Here is a 23302-nt window from a genome sequence, read left to right on the forward strand (position 1 = left end):
GCTCCCGTTTGAGCTTCTAAAATTCTATGTTTTGCAATTTATTATCTATCAATTATTTTTTCCTTTAAAATTATTCCATTGTTATTTTGCTACTATCAGAGTTCATTACTAAACAAATGTTAGGTAGTATATCAAAGACTCTCTTTTAATACTTGTTCCTCTTCGCAGAAGCCACTCCAGTCTTGGTTGAAGACCCAACCAATGCGTCTCAATGAAGCATTCTCAATCATGAGGCACCTTAGTTTCGATTCTAAAATCTCAATTGTCTACTGGTGGATTGACCTCATGGTCAATTTTAACCCTTTAGTGAGACGTGTCGCGGCTTCGCCCAAGGAGAGTTGACTCCAACAAGACGAGATGATTTTTCCTATTAGTTATGAAGCTCATCCAGACACCTTGAGTAGAAAAGCTCTGAGTCCCTAATTGCTCATAGAAACTCATTTTCTTTGTCACTAGATTTTATGCTTGTGCAATAGTCATCTTCCTTATATTGTTTAGTCTTATCGATGATGTCAACATCTATGTTTAAGATCCATAATGGATGCTCGATGCCTTTTTATATTTTTATCGAAAGAAGATTGTGTTAGGAGGGGGTGAATAGCACTCGTGACTTTCACTTGTCGGTTTAAAACTTATCGAATAACGCAGCGGAAATCAAAAGAAACAATGCACAGAAGGACACCAGCAAATACAGGGATTTACTTGGTTTAGAGCTTGTGGCGACTCCTACTCTAAGGTCCACGCTCGTTGAGCGTTTACTTTGAGCAACAACTATAATCGCGCAAAAGGTTACAAGAGATTATTACAAAACTATATTGAAAAAGCTATATCGACAACAAGGAATTGAAATTTCGCAGCTTCGGATCATCGGGGTCTTGTTGTAGCTCAGCCGGATCGTCTCGTTAACAGTGCGCTAAAGAAGGATTGCCAAAACTGTGTTATTTCAAACTGTTGGTCGAGACAGGCTTATATAAGCCGTTGAGGGCGCATTTAAGCCCCTTGAGGGCGCCTCCATTACCGATAGATTCGCAGCATGGATGAGCTTTGACTTCTTCGCAGTCTATCCACCTGAGGGCGCCTCCGATGCCCTTAAAGGTGCCTCCAAGGGCATCCGAGGTGCCTTAGCACTCCATGAGGGTGCCTCTAGCTCTGCTGCGCGTACTCCCTAGCTCTTGCACCCGAGGCGCCTCCAAGCTCCATGGAGGGCGCCTTGGGTACTGTTCATTCGAGACAAATCACGCTATTTTGTCCCTACAAGATATGTTAGTCCCAAAATACCAAGCATACCCTGCAACACAAAGTTAACACATAATAATAACATAAATATGAATACCTGACAGTCACCCGACTGTCCGGTTCTGACTTCGGATTTCTGTTCGGAAACCCTAGGTCGAACCGACGCCTACTGTTCCCTCTTCCGGGGAACGCGTCCTCACCTACTCCTCTCAAGAGAAGTTATCTTTTACCAGTTCGGTCCTTCAGATCGACTGGACTTTTGCTCAGTGTCCGATGCTTCCGGTCTTCATGCTGAACGTCCGCTTCACGACCCGTCCAATCTTCCACCCGATCCGCGACACCGGGATTTCAACCTAGGGTTACCACCCCCTAGGATTTTGCCCGAAGCTCTCGACCCACCAAGACTTTCCGCCTAGGGTTACCACCCCCTAGGACCTAGGGTTACCGCCCCCTAGGGTTTTCCCTTTGCCTAACTGCAGCTAGGACTTTTCTTCACCTAGGATTTTCCACCTACCTAACCGCAACTAGGACTTTTGCCTAAGTACACTTAGGACTTTCCTGCAAACTCATTCAAGCATTTTAGATAACAAAACAACTTAACTTTGAACCCTTTGGCATAATCAAAACACAGGTTCGATCGTCGGATATTTCCCGCACCAACAATCTCCCCCTTTTTGATTATGACAACACGGTTCAAAGTTAAGTAAAAATATAATAAGCAATAAATAAAGAAATTTAAACACAAGCATTAATTTGCTTAATTTTTGCTTAACTGTGACTTTTTTCTCCCCCTTTGACATAAATAAAAAAAAAACAAGTAGGGAGAAGGTTATTTTAATAACTAAAAATAGTAAAAAATCTTACTCTATTTAACCTTAAGCTCCCCCTGAAGGGTAGCTTCCCTAAACATCGTCAAGGATTTACATAGTGAAGGACTTAGAAATTGTAAAGAAAAAAAACTTAGTGAAAAAGTCCTCAGTTGAAAAACTTAGCTTAAACTTAGTTTTAAAATGATTGAGTTGAGAAAATACTATGCGAAATAGCTAAGTCTGGAAAATAAATTGACTAGGTTTAAAAGAAAATTTGCTTTGATAATTACTTAGCTGAAAAGGATTTTAATAAACACTTTGTTTTGAAAAAGGAGTTTCTTTGCAAAAATACTTAGCTTTAATTATAATAATTTAGGACTTTAGCTAAATTAGAGTTTCTTTGAAAATACTTAGCTTTTAAAACTTAAATTTAGATTAAGAAATCTTCTCCTATAAAATATTTGCTCAAAAACTAAGTTTGGAACGTAGTTTAGCTAAGAATTTTTCAAAAAGAAACACTTTAGGGTTTCAAAAAGTAATTTTACTTAGTTAAATTTGAAAAGTACTTAGCTTAAATAGTATCAATTTGTATAACTTTAGCTAAGTCCACTTTCATTTAAAAAAATAAGACAATTTTGCTAAAGAAAAACTTAGTTTTTTAAAAAGACTTTGATAAATTTGGTATTTATATTAAAAGGATTTTCAAAAGAAACTTACTTAAGTACTTGGTTAAAAGAATTTTGATAAAAACTTCAGTTAAGTACTTAGCTTAAAGAGAGTTTTTCATAAAAGAATAGTTGAGTACTTAGCTTTGAAAAATACTTAGCCTTTTAAAAAAAATAGATAAAAAGCATAATTAAGTATTTTATAAACTTAAAACTTTTTCAAAAGTATTTGAACTTACGTTTTCAAATAAGGTTTATTTAACAACCCAAAAAAACTTTTTTTTTTTAAAAAAATGCCTTCACCTTTCTTTCACTCCCCCTTGATTAATGCCAAAATAAATTTTTGTGTCCTAGAGTCCAAGCATAAAAATAAAAAAGATTATCTATTTTCCTAATTTTCCATCTCACCTATTTCCTATTTTAAAAAGAGGATTCAAATGATATTTAAAACGGTGAAATGAGGGTTTAAAATAATTAAATTATTGGAGGGCAAATAATTGATATTATTTTTTATTGACCTATGGGTTCATATGGGGGTTAATACGTGAAAGGTTGTTTTAAAAATTAAACAAATATTCTGAATTACTCTTTCGTTGATTTCTGTCCTTTTTACTTGCTTGACCTTCCATACTCCATGCTTTTTGATATTCTACCTATTGATACTTGTAGCTTTTTGATTGATAATATTTACCTATGAAACATGTGATGATACTTAAATGAATTATATATATTTATATGAAAAGTTGACTTAGATTGGTCATTTAGACTAACTAATAAGATATGAATTAGAATGAAACAATGATGGTAACAAGAATTAAAGTGAAATAATAAAAATGGTAAATGAAGAATACTAAAAAGTGAAAACTATAAGCTTAGCTTTATATCAGAGCTCTATACCTGAGTACTGGGATGCACATATGTTATTGTAGTAGCATGGTAGCCCGCGGTCCAGAGTACCTGACCGTACACCCGAAGCATGGTGATATGATGTAGCCCTCGGTCAGTGTTAATTATATCTTCCACCAGTGAGGGTTGGTAGCCCGTACGTTAGATAATGTATGTGATAGTATTATATTCTGAGGAGACTTTTAGCTTATACATATGACATTACACTTTGATAATATTGGCTCAGTGATTTACTTTTTAGTTGATTTATCATATTTAGACTATTTATATACATGTTAATATTACCATGGATGACTTCTATACCGGTTGATTAAATAATAAGACTCGAAAATTATTTTTAATTAATGATAACAAATGATGATAAAGTGAAGATTCAAAATTCTAATATAAAAACATTATATAATTATAGATAATGATAACTAAAGATGATTATATATATGTGTATGAATGGAGAATTTTAAGAAGAACTGAAAGCTATAATAAAAGATTATGATTTACTCTACTTCTTTGACTTTTTAAATAAGATTAAATTTATGTACATCTTTCTTGATTACTCACTTATCCATTTAGTTTACTTTCTGTATTCCTTGGCCTCCAGTTTTGTAGGCACAGGAATCTTTTTGATGTTATAGTTGGTCCCAGCTTTACATAAAGTTGCTCAGAGAACTCAACGTGCTAATTCTTGATTTGGTTTAATTTTCGTTTCATTGTATTTATGTTTTGTTTTGTGTCGTGTTCTTTGTATAATTTTGTTGTCTAAAAAAAGATAATATATATAAAAAATGATAAAATTCCTGATTATTCTGTTTAGAGGGTTATTAGGGTTTCTTGTATTATACTGTCACTAAGTGGGGTACCGAGAACTATTTTCTCCTCCTCCAGCTTATCGAACCCACATCCATCCGAATCAGTACTCACCTCCAGAAAACTGATGTCCTTCCCCTTCGTGTCTGAGTTGACCCACTAGGGTTTTTTGAATCATCCATCACCGCCACCTCAATTGTCTCCGCATCGTGGTCATTTCCATCAAAGGAGACTCCTTTACTATGCTCCTCGCACAAATCTAACATGAAGTAGTCAAGTATGATGGCTCCATTGTCATAGTCATGCTCCTGCTAGGGTTTCCAATCATGCTCTCTGACGTTGGAGCCTATCAGGATCTCCCAATCACAGAACTCGAGATGCCCTTCCATGACTAGCATGACACTCAATAGCAACAAGACGAGGAGGCAAAGAGGGAGGAAATCGAGAGAAAAGAACGAGGACAACATGATAAAATTACAAAACCACCTACACGTTTTGGTAAATTACCATTTTTTTTACAGAAAATTAATTTACACTGGTAAGTAATTTTCTATAAAATAAATGCTTTTTTATAGTGCAAACTGATTTATAATGGTATTTCTGCGAAATAAATGTAAAATTGATTTATTTCACATCGATCTGCCCAAAGAAACAAAATGAGCGAATATGAACTTGAGGAAGAGAGTCCGATTCCTTCCTCTGACTTTATCTTACAATGCATTCTTCGAGTTTGAGATGGTCAAGTGATTATCTTGAATTGTTTCTACAAAATCCAGCTACAAGTTTCAGAAAACCAGAAATTTTATTGATGAATCTTCTAATTCAGACAACATTTGACAAGTGCACAAAATCTTACAAAAGTAAAGTCGAATGATTCTATTCAACTTGAATACAGTCAATATTAATTTTTTTTTTACACGGGTAAGTGAAGTACCAACCAGAAATCTTATCATCTTCCTCAGCCCAGAACAACATATAATTTATGAGTTTCAAAAAAAGTTGCCTCGAGGAATCTACCCGCCGAGATGTGAGTAAACAACTGTAAATTTTCCAAGTTCGGTGTTCTAATCTCATTTGTACCATCCAGCAAGAAAATGCCTCAGCCAGAAACAGAAAAGGCATGACAAAGCCTGCGCCAAGAATTAGTTTGCAGTATTGATTACACTGGTAGGCATGGATGCAAGGTGAAGAAGAAATTACCACAATTCCACAAACTCACCTGGAAAATAAGAAGTCTAATGCATAGCATCTTTTCGGTGCACCGGCCGAACAATCTGAGGAACAGGTTGACCAGGGTCCCATCCTTTGTCCCGGTCAACAGTCCTGTTTGAAGATCAAATCTGGACGAAGAACACAACTTGTAATGTCAATACGGTTGGTAAAGATGGTAACATGATTGTAGCAAAAATCTAGCATGAACCTACTTTGGTAGGCGATGCCTTGGACAAGGAATTATCTTAAAAAGCTGCAATGATGATGAAATGAATAAAAAATAAATGAACGAGTGACGCAAAATAATATAATTGAAAAAGTATTTAATTACAGGAGGGAGGTTAAACCAACCTGAGGACAGGAGTACAGGAAATTCAAAACTTGAGGCAAGAAGAAGAGCAGGAGTGTCTCACTGCAGAGAAACGACAGTGACTTAGCATGGATAATTGATAAGAGTTTACAGCCATGCGCATGTAAAATACAGTACACAAAAGTATAGCCATGCATATGGATGCTTTTACTGGTATGATATCATGCCAAACACTTCAACGACTATAGAAGATCACCAGTAAATCCCTTCATGATTCAATAGAATAGATACCATCTAAACCATACTTGGGGTCTTTATAATTAGTCTCCAAAGTGACATTGAAGTAGACATAGAAAAATCTTCCTTTACTCTGACCGCATCTCAAATCACACTCGTCAACAAAGATATTCCACCATCTATATCTCTCCTTTCCATAGATCATGGACTCCAAGAACAGAGATTTTATGTTTTACTGGTCTAAAGAAATAGTGTTCATATGCCAAAATACAGATTTCAAGTTGATGTTAAGATCTCCATCCCTCAGAATCAGTCCTTATGTTTCTACAAATATTTGCATCCAACATGGAGATCGAAATGCCTATAGGTGTCATGGTAGTTAATTTGTTTTCTGCTAGTGTTGCCAATTGCCTTCTTTATGTTCTGGACGTACACTAATGAACCAAGGGCAACTAAAGTTGTTTTATTAAAAATAATAGCCCGCATTAAGTTCCTTAGATAGAGACCATTCATTATAGCATAGAGAAATATTATGAAGTTTATAGACAAATAGAGACAAGAAGTTACAGTTGTTATAACTACATATATATAAAGAAGATAGAAAGTAAATGAAGAATTGAACTTACCTGAAATGGCCAAGAATTCCAACTACAGCCAAAGCCATTCCAGCAAAGTAGGTGTACGTATCACCAACAAAGACTGATGAAGGATACCTAGCATACAAATAGAAATATTTGCATCTTTGTATAAACTTCAGAACACCAAGCAATGCAAATGTTTTGTAAAGAATACCATAACCAATTGTTGAGCTGATTTTAAATACCAGTTATACGAAAGTAGAGCCAATGAAGTAGCCAGCAAGGGAAGGACAAGATAAATAGAAAATGCATGAGCCTGTTGATATTCCGAGTTTGTGGATGCACCAATTTGCATCACATTATGGATTAAGACCTGTAATTGGACTAACTATTATTAATTTCATCCAAATGAAACATTTAGAAGAAATATGATGTCTGTAGCCTTCTTACTGCAGCAGAAATTACAACAGTCTGCCCAGCTTCCAGGCCATTTAAACCAGCATGGATGTTAATGGAGTTTGTGCAAAAGACTGCCAGCATGCCCATATATAGCTTGTAAATCCAACCTGTTCTTCCCACAAATATACAAGAAAAAAGAACAAAGCTATGAATATATCTTGAGATAGATGCAGCCTAAAATCATTTAAGAAAGAAAAAACAACAAAGTTTGCCACAGAACCCAAAAGACACCATGCATAACCAGAATGAAATAACTATTGTGAGAAAATATCTTTGTCGAGAAATTCAAGATTAAACAAGTTAATATGGTTGAAATTAGTGTTTTTATCATAATTCAGGATTTGCCAACCTTTCATTGTGAGTCCGTTAAAATTAAAATTATACCTCATCAAAATGGCAGTTGTGGCATGTTTAGTATGTTGAAATCAAAAGAGGAACAGAATCACCATTGCACTTTGGGTTTCAATCCTGTGTCTGCTATTTGAAAATGTGGAATGGAATTGTCGTTCTTAAGGGTGTGCTTCCTATAAAAGAAAGAAACCAAAAAGGAAATAAGCTCCCTCCGTTTCTATTGATGGAAAAAATTACTGTGGGTGATCTTTCTTTAATTTTCCTCTATAATTTTTCCGAACAGAAATTGCACTCTCATTTGGAATGAAGCTCAAATCTATGCCTAAAATATAAATTTATTTCTTTTCAACTATATATATCTTTATTTATATTTTTCTTATCTTTGATAAATAAAATTTCAAAATTTTCTCCTTAAAAATATTACAGTATTTCCGTGACATTTTTCTCTCGACCCCCTCCTTTTTCCCCATCTATTTCTTTCCTTTGTAGGAAAGAACACCTAAAGTAGAAGGAATTTTAATTCCAAGTTCAAATATTAAATCAACCATTGCACCTATTTTTCTCTTAAAAAAAGGTATGCATGCATCTCATATTTACATAACTTTCCTTTAATTACCCAAAATCATTTCAATGTTTATTGGAATATTGAAACCAAAGATAGGAAGAGAATCAATTTCACTCTATACCAATTTCTATTACATTCAATCCTGAATGCATTCCACTGTACCAAACATATATGTTTTGGTAAGAGGGAATGGAATGGGAAAAAAATTGAAATTGAATGGAATGATAAGTAGTATCCATTCCCAAAATATATTAGAAAATACCTGGAATAAAAAGAAATGTTTAGTGGTAAATCCAAAGTTTGTTTCTTGTTTGATAAAATAATGTAAATATTCAAAATCTTTTAAGGAGATTAAATGAATGTAGAATCATATGCATGGCGTGTTCAGCAAGCAAGACTTCCTTTTAGTTGACTTACTTCCTTTTAGCAAGTAAAATGAGGATTAGTCATGTTATTCTATGCTGAAGTTCCTTTTTACTGCTAAAAAACAGTAAGGGAGATGTCACCATCATGCATAAGATATCTTTGTTCATTCCCATGATTCATCCGTATGTGTGTGTGTGTGTGTGTGTAAATATTTTTATTGACATGATAACTAAATGCAACAACCGAAATGATAATTGTTAAAACCATATTCATTTTTGGATTGAGACTGTTGCACTAAATGCCATGCAAACCACAGTATCTGCAGTGAACACAAAAATCAAAACTAATATTTTCTGGACAGATAGTGTACGCAAAAACTTAATGTGATTAATGTCCAACAAAAAAGTACCTAAATCAAGAACAGCTACTCCAACATATTGAATAAGTGGCTTTGGTATGATGATGGTAGTATGCCCAGCATATGCCATTAACAAGGGAAGAGTTGCAAATGAGGGTAGCACCAATTTTCTGCTCTTGAAAAGAAAAGAGAATCAGCTTCAAATAGAAACTAAGGAACAGCTTGCAGGACTCCAGATGAATGAGATATAGTGGCTGCGGGAACTTGTCAAGAATAAAGGCAACACAAGAAAATACTAGAAGAATTAAATATAATAAAGTTCCTTCAGAAGTTCATACACTCTCCAAGGGAGGTCAAGAACATCATCCACAAATCCCAGAAGAATCATGAAGCAGATAGAAGCCAGTGCTGCATTATATTCAACAAGCCACTGCATTCAGAACAAGAAGCTCAACCATGTGACTAAAAATCCATGTACACATGTTAAACTTCTGAAAGAAATGCGTCATGCACTTGCATTATCTAAAAAGAGAGCCATCTGCAATTCTGAGCCCATAACATGTTTTTGAACATAAATATCAGAAATCAGAATGTGAAACAAGTCACAAAAACATCTCCATGAATAGACCACATTTAGATAGTCAGAAAAGTATGGTAAGTCAAAAGGCTACATTGCACTAGTTAATTCCTGATGAATCCATAAATATAAAATACAACATAATGTTGAAATATGGGAGTGAAAGCATACATGGCCATGCTGGTCTCCATCACCAAACAACTGACAAGGTGATAAGAAATGAGAACAAAATTTTCCTAATGTAAAAGACACCTGGAACGGATATTAAAGCATACTGCATGGACCAGTGTAACTGTTTAATAGATTGTCATAGGATTTCGACATGTATGAGAACCTATACTATTAGGTACTGGATGTCGATGGTGGCATACATCATCTTTTCTAAATCTTAAACCACACTGAAGATAGGAGTGCATATTAGGCAGATTTCAAAATTGTCATTTTGCAAACTTCAACTAAACCATTTAATCACTATGACAGTATTCCAACAGCATTTAAAGTGCATCATATTATATCAGCAAAAGAAAGCCTACAAACAATTTTGTTATTTTTTTGGTATGTTTATGAAGAGTCATTCACAAAATTAATAAACTGAGAGATGCACATTTACACAGCAACATCACATGTATTTATGAACTTCATATAGGACAAATATACATACATTGGAGTCTGATGTGAAGTTGAAATGCTGAAACAATATAGCAACAACCAAGTAGACAAATCCAATAACGATGCCCAAAGATTCAGGCCTGAAAAAAAAAAGGTGTGTTTATTATGATTTTCTTTATGCATAATATGATGGAATATCAATAAGAGAATAAGTATGTCTAGAAATCCATAAATATTTAATGCACTATACAGATTCATATATATTTAATCCATAATAACTTCTCCATTCAGTAAGCTCACGCAAGAAGTCTTCATTAATAGCCAGTGAAAATACGTTGATATTTTATAAATATTTTATGTGAGAGTTTAAATGAAAAATAAAACAAACTATATTAAGTGATTTCTAATCAAGTAAAACACCACAGCACTAGAAAATAAACATTTCGAATTTGAATTCAGTAGCTTAAAATTAAACCAAAAAAAACGAAAATAAAAATTTCATAAAAATCTAAAACACTTCTTCAGCAATAAATCAGCCTATTTACTCAGTTATTTAGCTATTTCTGTACTGAAATCTACAAATATTGTCCAACCTAAAGACTATTACTACATATTTATGCATAAGAGAAGCCAACTTTTGAAACAAATAAAAGATACACAAACCAAAACAAAGTAAATGATCATCAGTTTAGTTATGTTGATGGTTGAAGTCTCCATGATGTGTCTCTCCATTATCGGGCAGCTTAACAATGTCAGCAAGTTCAATGCATAAATTGAAAAAGCCCCAACTTGATGAATAACTTAAAACATTAACCAAGGAAGACATAATACTCAGGTGATACCTTAATTCTTATGTATAGCAGATTCAAATGTCAATAATTTATATATAATATGGAGACTTCATACTGCTTATCATTATGGCAACCTCAACAAATAAGAAACCAACCCATTAAAGCCTCGATACGAATATTTTGTGTGAACGGGTAGCTTCAATTCAAATGGCCAAAGCTAGTCAACTAGGACAAAAGCAGTTTCACCTAAATTGAATCTTCTCTTTCAAGTTGGATAAAAATAAAAAACTGCATGCAACTCTACTAATTCTAAGAAGTAAAAGTTTGCACTAATTTAGAAGTTTGAAGACCATAGAATTCCCGATTGTGTTCAAGACATTATGCTCTGGGGTAACTTACAAGACTGAAGTCTAACAAAGTCAGTCAGCGTATTAGATCTAGTCTACTTAACGTAAGATGTGGAAAGTGGAAATGCTTGTGTCTCTACGGTCAAACATAAGACACATACTTTATTTAGGTAAAATGAAGTAAATTTAATCGCCACTTTTTATAAACTCGGAAATTTACAATAAATTTCATGCAATCAACTTGCAGTAAGTCAGAAATTAGCGAAATTAAGATCAAACAGGCGAACGAAAAGGCAAAAAAGTTCATCAAGGTAAGAAGTTTAATTAAGAAAATCAAGGTAGAAAGCAAGGAGGGGAAAACCAACACTTTGATGGCTCCCTGCTGAGTCCCCTTCTTATTGATGTCAAACCCGAAGAGATTTCGGCGCAGCACGTAGCGTGCCGCCACGGGGATCATTCGCAGCGCCACGACGAAGGCGCCGAAGCTCATGGCGGCACTTATGGAGATGGATCTACGCAATTCGGGCTCGATCTGGTAGTGCACGAAGACGAGGTAAAAGAATGGGAGGAAAAACGCGGCGGCGGTTGGGACGATGATGCCAAGTTTCGGCGGAGCCAGGGGCGGGTCTTCCACAGGCAGCGGTTTGTTTTCCTTAGCCGAGATCGGCGGCCGGACGTCTACAGTTTTTGAGGAGGGCTTCCGGCGAGTCGCCATGGCGGCAGCGGTGGGTCGTCGACTCGTCGGGAAGCCGAAGGGAAGGGCGAACGGAACGAATAAGGAAGAAGTGAGAGAAAGATGTCCACGCGGCGGCCGGTTAGTGGGCGCTCGACGTGTCAAAAGGGCATTAAAAAGAGTGGGCCCACTAATATGGGGCCATGACGGCTATTGGGTGCGAAATGAGATCAGACGTGGCAAACGGTCAGACCGTCCGCTGCCCAATTCGTCTTGTCTTGCGGGCTGAAAAACTGAGCCGGGTCAGATCGGGCTGAATCAAAACATCTACAAATTGAGTCGGACTGAATCAACGGTGAAAATATTCGATAGAGTTAAGATCCGACTCTTTTCTCTTCTCTTCAATTTTTTTTTTAAATAACTAATTTATAACTTAGCCATTAAAATCATTGACAATTTGAAAAGCATTTCATAATTCTGGAACTTTAAAAATATTTCAAAAATAAAAAATAAAAAATCCAGTGTCCAATTTGATGTTATCTGAATACTTACAGTTATGGAGATATAGTAGTGCTAAATCCCACAGAACTTTGATTGGAACTATTCGTATTGAGACTTCCACTGCCAACCACACTGCTTTCTTCTTGCTGCATCCTTCTTCTTTTCGACCTGTTCTTGGCATCTTCTTCCTTCTCATCAATGAAAGAGAAGAACCTCTGCAGGCTGCCCACCGCGGAAGAATTGGCCTCCTCCGTGGGACAGTGGCGAAGATATTGACAAATCACGGTCACGAAATATATGAGCAAAGCAAGAACACACGTCATTCCACATATCAAAAACAGACCCAAGAAGCTTCTTATTTGGAGGGATTCAGAATCGAGCTCGTTGATGTCGGAGCTGCACACGTCCGTGCTCAGCCACTTGTCGTGGATTCGTTGGAGATCGCCGTTCTCTGACAGCGTAAGGATCGCAGTAGAGAAGTCGACGGCTAAAGGAGAGTCCCTCGGAAATGCCTAGGAGAATGATGAATGAAGTCAAACACACAGGCTAAGATTCATGCAAACCGAACACGATGATTCAACTTCTTATGTAACTTACGAATCCCCAGCCGTTTCGGGTAAATTCTGATCCTACCACAGCAAACTTGCATTGAGTCGAGAGAAAGAGCTGGATATAGGGCAGCTCATCCACCACAGCGGCAACACCCCCATTGTTTGGTCCAAGCTCAAGTGCTCTTGCGTAGTCTTCAGGGGGACCAAGAGCGATTAGTCTGGACCTCGAAATGCCAAGCTCCTCGGCGAGATAGTTTTCAGTAAATGAACCGCCTTGGAACCCTATAGGCTCATCACTAGCAATCAAGTTATCAATGCCTGTTACTGGCGATTGCAGATGTTGGACAGTTAGAATTGAGGTCAGATTCGCTGTGTAGCTCGACTGAATTATCAGCACGACGAAGAGCCATATTATGAGGATCATACGCCCTGTAGCGCTTACAGTGTTTTCCCCTGTGAACAAACAGAGAAATCTGAATATTCAAGGCATGAGAATGCTGATCCTAGTTACTGAAGATCACGTAGGGTTCACTTACTGTGTGCAAAGAATAGAGTTGAGAAGCTGAACCTGCAAAGCCATCGGAGATCGCATGGTGTCAAAGTTCAAATGAATTAAAATGCTTATTCTTGTGTGAGATCAAGTTCAAATGAACACTAACCAAAACACAGTAACTATCTGTTTTCTAGGAGGGCCACGGAATTCATCGTTGAGCCGGTGCTCGAGGATCCAAATCACTGCTCCTATTACAAGTAAGGAGATCGCTGTGACACACCACATTTCCCAAGTAAACGGCTGCAAGAAAGCCCATGCGCCGGAGTTAGTCTTTTTCACGGCGGTCAGTAGTACGAGCCCAGATTCAGCATATGGCTGTGTAAAGTCAACAATCTTAGTTCGATTTGTTACTATGGTCATGTCACCAACGGCAGCATCAAATTCCTACAAGAAGCAAAGATTCATCATGCTGATCAGTAAGTTTCTTCTTAGTGCTATATAGTAATCTGAAAATCCAATATCTTCATTGAATTGTTTTTGCAGAACCATTTTTTCCTTAAGACTTACACCCAATGCAACCATTTCAGCGAGCTTCGCATAGCTGGGATTCTCACGGCCATCTCCGTAGGGTAAGAATCTGTAGGGAAGAGGATAAGGCAACAAGTTGACTGCAGCAGTGAACACGTCTATGCAGAAACCTTTGATGTCGTTGCCATCTGATGATACTGAAACAAATTGTCTGAAACTAAATCTTTTTGGAACTCCAATTCTCAGTTCCTTTCCATTGTTAGGGAAGACCCATCCGCGAGGTTTGGCCATGGTATCGCCGGGCCAAATCACACTGAGCAGTTGTTGATTTGAAGTGGAAAGATTTGCTGGTTTTTCATACAACTTTTCAGGAGATGCAATTGACAAACCAGAATAATTTGACCAGTAACCAATTGTTCTCCACCCAGTTCCTATTATATTGAGCAAATCATAGGCTGGTTGAATCAGATTCCTTTCATGATCAAACTGGAATTTACCAGTTACACCATCAAAACTTGTGCTGAGAATCTTGTCCAGCAAAGCCTGTCCCTGATCAAACACACTCATGGCCTCGAGATGTAGGCTCCCTCCCTCCGTGTCAAGCAAATTCGAGTCATTAGAAAATGAAACCCTCCCTCCATCGCTGAAAAAGGCATCCAATGCATGAGAAACCAACCAAACAGTATCGTAAGCATACAGTCCATAAGAGTTCAACTTGAAATTTTCAGCCTTCTCATTCTTGATTAGTTGGCTCCATCTTGAAATTAGCATGTTCTTGAGCTTTGAATCTGCAGTATGCTGGCGCAGTGAAAGAACTCCTTGCATTGTCTCCATAGTTGTTGCATCCAACGGCGCGGAAGAATCTAACAGAGAAGAAAGCCAATCTGTTGCTATCCAAACATACCCATTCGACATCATACCGAGGTATCTTGCTGTCGAGAAAATTTTGATACCGATATCTGGGCTCACATGTAGGACAATAATCCTTGAACCCATGAGTGCAACCTTCACCAACAAGTCCATGATGTCGCTCGATGTAGCCCCGGGCCGCAATGCAGCCTTGCATGATATCATGTGGCGCTTTTCTGCAAGCTTATCTCCGAGAGAAGTTACTCCATTTCGACCATGATCATCGTCGATGAAGATTGCTATAACCTGGTTCCACTGATAATGATCGACTAGATCAGCAACAGCAGCCATTTGGAAGAGGTCACTTTGGATGCTCCGGACAAAGAAGGGATATTGCAGAGAGTTAAGTGTGGGATCCGTTGCAGCAAAGGACACAAGAGGGACTTGGAGCTCATTTGAAACATGCGAAATGACATGAGCAATCACAGACGACTGCGGGCCAATGATGGCAACAATGTCCGTCTCCATGAACTGCAAGGCTGTGCAAGTCAAATCCAAGAAGAAACAATGAGTTCATATTGTTAGAGCTCATTCAGGCATTTCAACAAACAGACAATGTGCTACGCACCTTGAACAACGCCTATGAGGTTGTTGCAATTGGAGTCTTGCATTACAACAGCAAGTTTGGTGCCTCGGAGAATGCTTGGATCTGCATTGACGTCTCTCACTGCAGCATCAATTGCAACCTTGGCAACTCTTCCAATGGTGGTATTGTGTGAAAAAATGGCACCAACGTGCACTGTAGCAGGCCTCATGGTGGAGTCATTCATATTGAGGCCGCCCAGGGAAAGATTAAGAAAGATAGCCAAAAATAGAAGCAAAGCAAGCTTCATAGTATGAGATTTACACTGAAAATCTCAACTTTTCCCCTATTTTTACAAACTTATCATAAATCCATCTCATACATGCGCCGATTAGCAAAAAAGCAAAAAAGAAGAGTTGCTGAAAATAAGATCCATGAGGAACTGGAAAAGAAAAGAAATTCAATTCAAAAGAAGTCGAGGTGTGAATCCAAGGGGAAAAACCAACAAAGGAAACAATTGCAGGACTTAGAGCAGATAAGGAGGAGAAATAGGAACATGTGGCCCAACTTCGAACTCGAAGCGCAAACAAATTTCACGTTCTTTCCATCGAAATGGATCCAAATGTCTGGTGTTCTGCTGAAGAAATTAATAGAGACAGGGACAGGAAACTACTTGCCCAGATTAAGAAGAAATATAGAAGAAAACATCTCACTGGATGCTGTTCTACTTCTTCTGAGAATTTTTGGGAGGAACAAGACCGAGCAATGAAAACTATGCAAGGAAACAAATATCAAAAGGGCTCCTTGTAAGGATGAAAAAACAATCAAATAACATTCCTGTCTGTTTTACTGCGCAAGAACATTGTAAAATATCTATCGCATGAGTGAAAAAAAAAAAATCATATTTTAAGTCGATACGTTAAATAATCGCCACGCGAAATTTTGAAAATATTTAAATCGCGTGCATTAATATTAAAATTACCGAATCACATATTCAATTTCATTTTTATCCCTACCAATTCAAATGTTTACGTGAATAACAGTAATTTTAATGCTACCGTAAGTTCTCGATTAATAATAATAACAATAGTTTAATCGATTGCTGATTATTATATTTTAGCAATTGATTAAAAATCTTTTTAAAAAATTAATTAAAAAGTTTTTTATGATAAAAATTTGTTGTTGTCGGTATATTAAATTAATGTTTGAATGTATAATATAAATATATAATGAGTTCTCTGAATCTGTAATATTAAAAATAGTGAATTTTTAATAGAACCAAATTTTTTTAGACATATTAGTTTTCAAAAAAATAATAATCAATATGGTGTATACTAGATAAATATGTAAAACCTAACTTTATGTCAATTTGAATTCTTTAGATCTATCAATCGAGTTTAATCGAATCTAACTGATGAATCTAAAAATTTTAAAATGATATGGATTAATATTTTATATACTCATCTAGTTTTCATATTATATTTCTGCTTCAAATATCAATTCAATGCATTATTAAGAACGGTAATTTAAAAAGATAATCATATTTTTTAATCAAAATGTTTATGTGATTATGAATAATAAGTTAAATCAATTGTATATTGTAGCCATCGAGTAAAAAAACTTTTAAAAATAATTAAAAAAATCTTCTATGATCAAAAATTCATTTCTTTCAATACGATGTATTGAATTAATGTTTCTGAGTATATATATAATTAAAATAAATAAATGAATATATAGGACTTAATTTTATGGTATTCTAAGCTCTCTAAATTCATCAGCTGCTTTTGACTAAAACAAATTGTTTGACCTGAAGAGCTCAAAATGACAAGTAACTAAGTTCTATGTGTTCATCTCATTTTTTCTAATTCTATACATATCCTCAAATATCAATTAAATACATTATATTGAGAGTAATAATTTTTTAAACATAAATTATTTTTTCTAATCGATTCAGAATATTATTATTTTAAGATTTAGAACATTATTATTTTGATGAACTATATCTGAATCTATTGGTAAACTATAACAATAGATCCGAAAAGGTAAAATAAAATTGAGTACATGCTTTAATAATTTGAAAATTGGGATTGAATATATATATCGGGAAATTTCCTACCTGATTCGATAATTTGTCGTTTTATATATTAATGGAATGAGAGGACTTAGAATCTGATTAGAAATGGTTGAGGATATATAGTCAAAAATCCACATTATTGGTGAAAAAAGGCTCTTTAGATTCTGCATCTCAAAACACATTATGAATTTACATGATTTTGGCTGTTGAAGGGTCGTTTTCATCACCATATTTTTTTTTCTGTTTTTTCTTTAGGTTTACTGAAGCCATTCAAATGCGTCAATGGATTAGGTTCTTATTAGCACGTCATGAAACTAAGCAAAACAGCTCGAAATTTGTTATTATTGCTGGTTCGGCGAATGGGGAGGGTCTAAAGGTCAACAGACCGGAATAGATGACGATAAAGTCTAAAATAAGACAAATAATCTGTCCAATGGGATTTCCCCATGTCAGTCAGCTTGGGCCGACCGGTGCATCCCAAAGGGCCCAGTTATCTACTTGGGTTGGACACGGGATTTTATTTTTCACCATCTCCAACCTGGTAAGGTCGATCAGACCGACTCTCAAGAGCCGAGCTTTCCAATTTTGTCGGACGCTTATGAGATTTTGCTTCCCACAATCGCCCAATCGACTAAGGTTGATCGGACTGAATCTCAATGGCCCAGCTCCGCAATTCTGTCGGATGTTTACAGGACTCTGCTCTCTACCATTTCTCGGTCGGTTAATACCAATTGGACAATTTGGATCAACTCTCGACGGCCCAACTCCCCAACTTTGTCAGACGCGTACGAGGTTCTACTCTCCACTATTTATCAATTGGCTAATATCGATTTGACCTACTCTCAAAAGTCCAACTCCCCAACTTTGTCGGACGCTTACGGGGCTCTGCACCCCACCATTTCTCGATCGGCTAATACCAATTGGATCGATTCTCAAGGGTCCAAGTCCCCACTATTCACGGCTAACTAAGGCTGATTAGACATTCTCCAAAGGGCTCATCTCCCCAATCTGCAGTGGTCTATGGGGCCAATCCCCCGATACTATCATAGCTCATTCACTCCTCTCCATCTTTTGACAAGCAGCCCAATATGCCTCGCAGTTCATGAGCTCATTTTACCATTAGTACCACACATAAGTTTGTTAAAAAACTAGAAGATTATCTTCACATGAATATGCAAAACTCCCCTGTGCCTACGATGATATTGCAAGATACGGTGGAAGCATAATGATTAGACAGATTGTCAAGCAGTGATATAATATTTCACTAAATGCGAAGATTATAGAAGACATTATACAAGGGGTTCCTCTCCGCTAGCACAGGTACGCGAGTCTATTGCCTCTCTCTCATTACGTCATTGTTCTTCTTTTTTCTGAGTTCTGACTTGATCGTTGGAATAGCTACACCAGGGATCTCTGACTTGTCTACTGATGATTTTTCCCTCCTTCTGTTGATGTTTGTGGGCGTTCTTCAACGTTCCCCTATCGAAGTCTTCTTCTAGTCAAACTCCCAGCCAACTTATCAGCATACCACAGTTCACCACTTTCAGACGAGATCAATTGTGTTCCTCCAAAATACATTATTGGAGGTCTCCACTTTTTTTTTCCCTTTCTTTATTGTGACACGATAGTTTAAATTTGATATGGACGATGCATTTCTTCTCCTTGCGTTCTTGGGTGCTCATTTTGGTTTCGATCATTAGTGAGTTTGAAGTTAAAGATCATTTCTGGTTGATATTCATCTCACTTTGATTTAAATTCGGATTCTCTTAGTTATTTCTCTAAATGTTTTTTAAAGATGAATATTTATCGAATTTGCTAATGTTATTGTCATTTCAGCCTCCTTACAATATATCCCTTGCTTGTTCTTTGCTGAAGAAGGTGCTCTTGGAAGGAGCCTAAATCATGAACTTAGTCAAGTAACTTTAAACTCCCGTTAGATCATGTTCAATCTATCATGTGATAATAAACTCCGTTATGCCCTAGAGAAGGATTTTGTCTATTAATCTTACAGGTGGATATTTTTCCATCCTAATTTTTGATAAATTCGAAACCTAATTTATACACGTTTATTTAAATTTTGATTTTTCTTTAATTGCTCTTTTGAGTATTTTTTTAATTGCCATTTTCTTAGCTTTTAGACTATTTTGCATCCAGTCTTTCCTGTCTTCAAGTGCCACTCAGCAAATTTTGTCCTGGCACATAAATAGTCAAATGATGCTTTCCATCCTGCAATTAGATGTTTTATTTGTAAAAAAAAAACATAAAAAAACATAAAACATATTTTTCATCCTACAAGAAGAGGTTTTACTTCACTCAGGGCTTGCAAAAAGAATCCTACAGCAAAAGCAGCTTCAATTAATCCCTCTAGTGAACTAGTATACATCACTTGTCTCACAATTCCACACACAAGAGTCTCTATTTAAGAGCTGCAAATAGACATGGAAAGATCCAGATTGATTCTGCGACCACCAGAGCATCCACTGATCTGCCTACTCGACGAAGAAACTGCCTTTCTTTGAGCAGAAGCCGGTGATAACGATAGCGATAACGAACAGCCATAGGCTTCTTCCTTGTCCAATATCTCATCAATAAAGTTTGGGGACTTGTAGCATCCATTTACGTAGCAGTGCCTGGTGTTTAAATTGTTCTGCACTTTTCTCCAAAGTTAAACAAACGATCAGCTTTAATGATGCTCAAAATGAGATCTTATAAACACCTTGAATCTCTTGCCACTTTTCTTGCACTTTCTTTTTGTGTTTTTAATAAAAGAACAGATGCTTACAGAACATAATTAGTCAGATATTTGAATACACTGTTCCTGATAATAAAGCATTTCAGTGTAGTCTTTCAAGAAAATTTTAACAATGTGAAGAACGAAATATGATAAAGCTCTCTCAACTTCAGTTTCTGCACTTTTACCTTACAAAGCCTGAATTCCTGCTTCACTGTTCCTGGAGCATTAATGAGCTTGGCATGGCGATCGTTAAACCCTAAGAAATCAGCTTCTTTCTGCTGCGTTTCCGCCCTAATTCTTTTAGCAAATCAAACACAAATAAGACAGTGCGTGGCCAGAGCAAATTTGATAAGGTTTAACTGCAGAAACATAACAAACTTAACTACCTTTTCAGAGGCTTAAAGAACTGAGAGTGCAACTCTTTGCTGAACTTCGAATGAGGACATGAAGCAGCATCAACTTTCTCCTCACTTTCGTAGCTCGCAGGGTGCTTTCTCGCTTGCAACTCTAAATTAAAAACAGTGAATAGAAGTAATGCAGCAAGAATGATTGTCAATGAATTAAGAACATACTAATAATTGACCTTACCTTGTCTGCTCAGGTCACTCCTTAGGCTTCTATACATCTGAAACGAAAGCGAAAACCCGGTAATGTATCAGATCATATGAATCTTGATACACAAATTGGTTAGTTACCTGGAGATGGGACTTTACGTGAGATATAGTTAAGCCTCTGACATCCATCAACTGAAGCACAAGCTTAGGAGTGGCCTCTGTGCAAAGAGGAAAAACAACAAGGAATGAGAATTGAGAGGAGGAAGAAGAAGAGATATTGTTTGATGATTGAAATGAATGAGAGACGGGAACGATGTGTACTGTCTTGGCCTCCAAGCCTCTGAATCGCGTTGACAAAGAGGTGATGGAGGTCAGGAGTCCACTTGAGGCGAGGAAGCTTAGATCTTGTGTACTGCCTCACTGCTCCGTTCCTCCCACAGTTCCCCATTCTTCCTCTGAATGGCGATCAGTCTTCTTGAGGTGTAACGAGAGTGGCATTTTATAGGCAGACAAATTACATTAAAATAAACTACAAAATCTCTCTTCAAAACATTTACCTTTGAGGTGCTTACACGTGGCCTGCATGAGATTAATCATTGATACAAAGCACACAAGAGAACATACTGGCATTGCATATTTGCATTGCATGTAAAATCCATCGGAGTGGAGTGGGGATTTATTATATATGAGAAGGCGAGGACAAAGTGGTGATGTTCCTCGGCTCCTCCATGGCCACCATGACCTGAGAAGAAATGTTAAATAATCATGATTATTTAGTTGCAGACTTTTTGACCCCCTACACACTAGGGACAAAGATAGCAGATTTGAGGAGCCAAAAGGCTAGCTCGTAGTTCATTGGAAGGAGCAACACAAGAAAACGGTCGTAGAATCTCTGAGCAGGGGATTTCTTTACCATTCCTGTGCCAAAACTCACTATCTTTTATCTTGTGTCAATCTCACTAAAGCTATTATCTATTCATTTATTATTATTCAGGTTTTTATCTATCAGGGTCCTTTTCGAGAAAAAGGAATGGAGGGTTTAAGCATGCACTTTCAGTACAAATTCAATGGTTTAAACCTCCATCACCCATTCATATGATACAGTGTTTGTCCCTTAGTGGAAGAAATACAAACCAGAGATCAGAGTCCTGAAATGTGTTTAAAACCAAACCAGAACTGCTGGCCTGAACCAACCACATTTATTTACACAGATTAGTGATGAGGTCCTCCCTGCTCAGGGATTTAAGCCTTTCCCTTTTTTGCTAATATTGCACTGAAATGGGCTCACAGGAGTAGCCCTGTAGGAGCAATGTTGGTGTTGCAGAAGCAAACAAAGAGGAAAAAGTATTTGCATGCATTGAACTCTTTTGCAGGGTGAGTACTTGAAAGCCTAGTCAGTGGCTGCCAACCTCTGAAAATTCTTCCTGCCTCGTGCAGGGCTGATCAGACCTAATAAAGGACTACTGGGCAATGCTTTGAAGACCAAACCAAACCTCCAGCGATCGACTGGTTTAGTCCAGTCGTCTAAATTACATGCATGGCTGCTAGATTGGTGCCAAGATTAGACTAATGGAAGTTCAGAGAACAAATACCCAAATCTGAATCCAAAACCAGTAGGTTCAGAATTGTTATTCCTTCACCACACAAACTTAGACGGACGGACTTGAACTTGGTTGAGGTGCAACCAACTCAGCCCTCACATAACTAGTCCTGAATGTTTCTCCAGAGGTGTTGATAAAGTTGCGGACTTGGGAGCTAAATCTGCTGCACGGTCTAATTCTTTTTGTCGCCATTGATCTGAAGAGGTGGGTCTGCAGAAAGAATGATGGGAATTGCTGCGGTTGCAGAATTCATGTTGCCAAACTATTAAAAGGAATAATAATGGTACTGCTGCTACTGTTTCTTTTCCATGTAATAGTAGTGAAGTGTAGACAGTGAATCGATTGAGTATTTGCTATCACATGAAAAAGAAAAAAACTTATTCATCCCCTTCATGCCACTGAGATCATAAGTGGAAGAGGGGTGTGTGAGACAACTGTGAAAGAGACCTGTCTTTAGGAGGAGATAGAAGGGTCTGAAGGTGGTCGGCGAGGGAGGAGGATGACCACATCATAAGGCAGCGCATGAAGGTGGTGAACACTTACTTACACTTAGGCCACAGGCCAGGCCAGGCCACCACCACCACCACCATCATGCTCCATGCACAGCAGCAAAAGTTTTGCTGAAAGGCTTTTGGATATATGTAAATAAAATATACACAAACACTACATTGGGAATCAATATCAATCAAACACAGTTTTCCTGCTCCACGAGCAAACTGCAATCATGGCTTCTCCTGAGCAGCGTCCCCACTCCACAGATTGTTCTCATTCATGGCTTTTCCTTAGTCTTCTCTCCTTTCTCTCGCTCTCTCTCTCATGTAGGCGATCTTCAGAGAGTTAGTCAAATCATAATCATGGTGCCTTGGACAAAGTTAGGTCGAGCTTTGATGGACAACTGATGTACTGTACTACTGTTATGCAAAGTTACATCTTTAATGAAAATTCAACTCAGTTATAACGATTTTAGTTGTTAAACATGGA

At 37.2% G+C, this 23302-nt stretch overlaps 3 protein-coding genes across 5 annotated transcripts; all 3 read right to left on the bottom strand.

Annotated features, from left to right (window-relative positions):
• Positions 1 to 5203: 5203 nt before the first annotated feature.
• On the bottom strand, positions 5204 to 11982 carry LOC121984796 (UDP-N-acetylglucosamine--dolichyl-phosphate N-acetylglucosaminephosphotransferase-like). Its single transcript, XM_042537929.1, has 11 exons — positions 11546 to 11982; positions 10095 to 10182; positions 9195 to 9286; positions 8908 to 9026; positions 7208 to 7323; positions 7003 to 7130; positions 6806 to 6892; positions 5984 to 6044; positions 5845 to 5885; positions 5640 to 5760; positions 5204 to 5550 (listed from the first exon to the last, which is right to left on the bottom strand). The coding sequence occupies exons 1-11, from the start codon at positions 11893 to 11895 to the stop codon at positions 5491 to 5493; spliced, it is 1263 nt and encodes a 420-aa protein (XP_042393863.1). The 5' UTR covers positions 11896 to 11982; the 3' UTR covers positions 5204 to 5490.
• Positions 9234 to 16178, bottom strand: LOC121984795 (glutamate receptor 3.1-like). Its single transcript, XM_042537928.1, has 8 exons — positions 15404 to 16178; positions 13966 to 15314; positions 13565 to 13842; positions 13442 to 13473; positions 12952 to 13358; positions 12406 to 12866; positions 10095 to 10182; positions 9234 to 9286 (listed from the first exon to the last, which is right to left on the bottom strand). The coding sequence occupies exons 1-6, from the start codon at positions 15666 to 15668 to the stop codon at positions 12408 to 12410; spliced, it is 2790 nt and encodes a 929-aa protein (XP_042393862.1). The 5' UTR covers positions 15669 to 16178; the 3' UTR covers positions 9234 to 9286; positions 10095 to 10182; positions 12406 to 12407.
• Positions 16179 to 19656: 3478 nt separating this feature from the next.
• Positions 19657 to 21377, bottom strand: LOC121987585 (putative Myb family transcription factor At1g14600). 3 transcript variants are annotated; one of them, XM_042541331.1, is made up of 7 exons: positions 21278 to 21377; positions 21027 to 21175; positions 20862 to 20938; positions 20755 to 20791; positions 20553 to 20673; positions 20352 to 20463; positions 19657 to 20079 (listed from the first exon to the last, which is right to left on the bottom strand). In XM_042541331.1, exons 2-7 carry the CDS (start codon positions 21166 to 21168, stop codon positions 19852 to 19854), a joined length of 717 nt encoding a protein of 238 aa, XP_042397265.1. In that variant the 5' UTR covers positions 21169 to 21175; positions 21278 to 21377; the 3' UTR covers positions 19657 to 19851. The 3 variants fall into 3 exon arrangements, with proteins under 3 accessions (XP_042397265.1, XP_042397266.1, XP_042397264.1); XM_042541332.1 differs by having other exon boundaries at positions 21042 to 21191; positions 21278 to 21370; XM_042541330.1 differs by having other exon boundaries at positions 21027 to 21191; positions 21278 to 21370.
• Positions 21378 to 23302: the final 1925 nt, after the last annotated feature.

Source organism: Zingiber officinale, chromosome 5B, assembly GCF_018446385.1.
Source record: "Zingiber officinale cultivar Zhangliang chromosome 5B, Zo_v1.1, whole genome shotgun sequence".
Lineage (NCBI taxonomy): Eukaryota > Viridiplantae > Streptophyta > Magnoliopsida > Zingiberales > Zingiberaceae > Zingiber > Zingiber officinale.

Bases quoted from the DNA above. Each gene is read 5' to 3' on its own strand.
- LOC121984796 (XM_042537929.1), bottom strand. From the start codon at position 11,895: ATGGCGACTCGCCGGAAGCCCTCCTCAAAAACTGTAGACGTCCGGCCG. The intron at 9,027-9,194 runs GTATGAACTTCT...TTTCAAGAGCAG, and splicing joins CTTGACCTCCCTTGGAGAGT to AAAATTGGTGCTACCCTCAT. The intron at 6,045-6,805 runs GTAAGTTCAATT...GTTTCTCTGCAG, and splicing joins GGAATTCTTGGCCATTTCAG to TGAGACACTCCTGCTCTTCT.
- LOC121984795 (XM_042537928.1), bottom strand. From the start codon at position 15,668: ATGAAGCTTGCTTTGCTTCTATTTTTGGCTATCTTTCTTAATCTTTCC. The intron at 15,315-15,403 runs GTGCGTAGCACA...TGACTTGCACAG, and splicing joins CCTCATAGGCGTTGTTCAAG to CCTTGCAGTTCATGGAGACG. The intron at 13,843-13,965 runs GTAAGTCTTAAG...TGCTTCTTGTAG, and splicing joins CTGAAATGGTTGCATTGGGT to GAATTTGATGCTGCCGTTGG.
- LOC121987585 (XM_042541331.1), bottom strand. From the start codon at position 21,168: ATGGGGAACTGTGGGAGGAACGGAGCAGTGAGGCAGTACACAAGATCT. The intron at 20,939-21,026 runs GTCTCTCATTCA...CTCTTTGCACAG, and splicing joins AGACAGTACACATCGTTCCC to AGGCCACTCCTAAGCTTGTG. The intron at 20,792-20,861 runs GTAACTAACCAA...CTTTCGTTTCAG, and splicing joins ACGTAAAGTCCCATCTCCAG to ATGTATAGAAGCCTAAGGAG.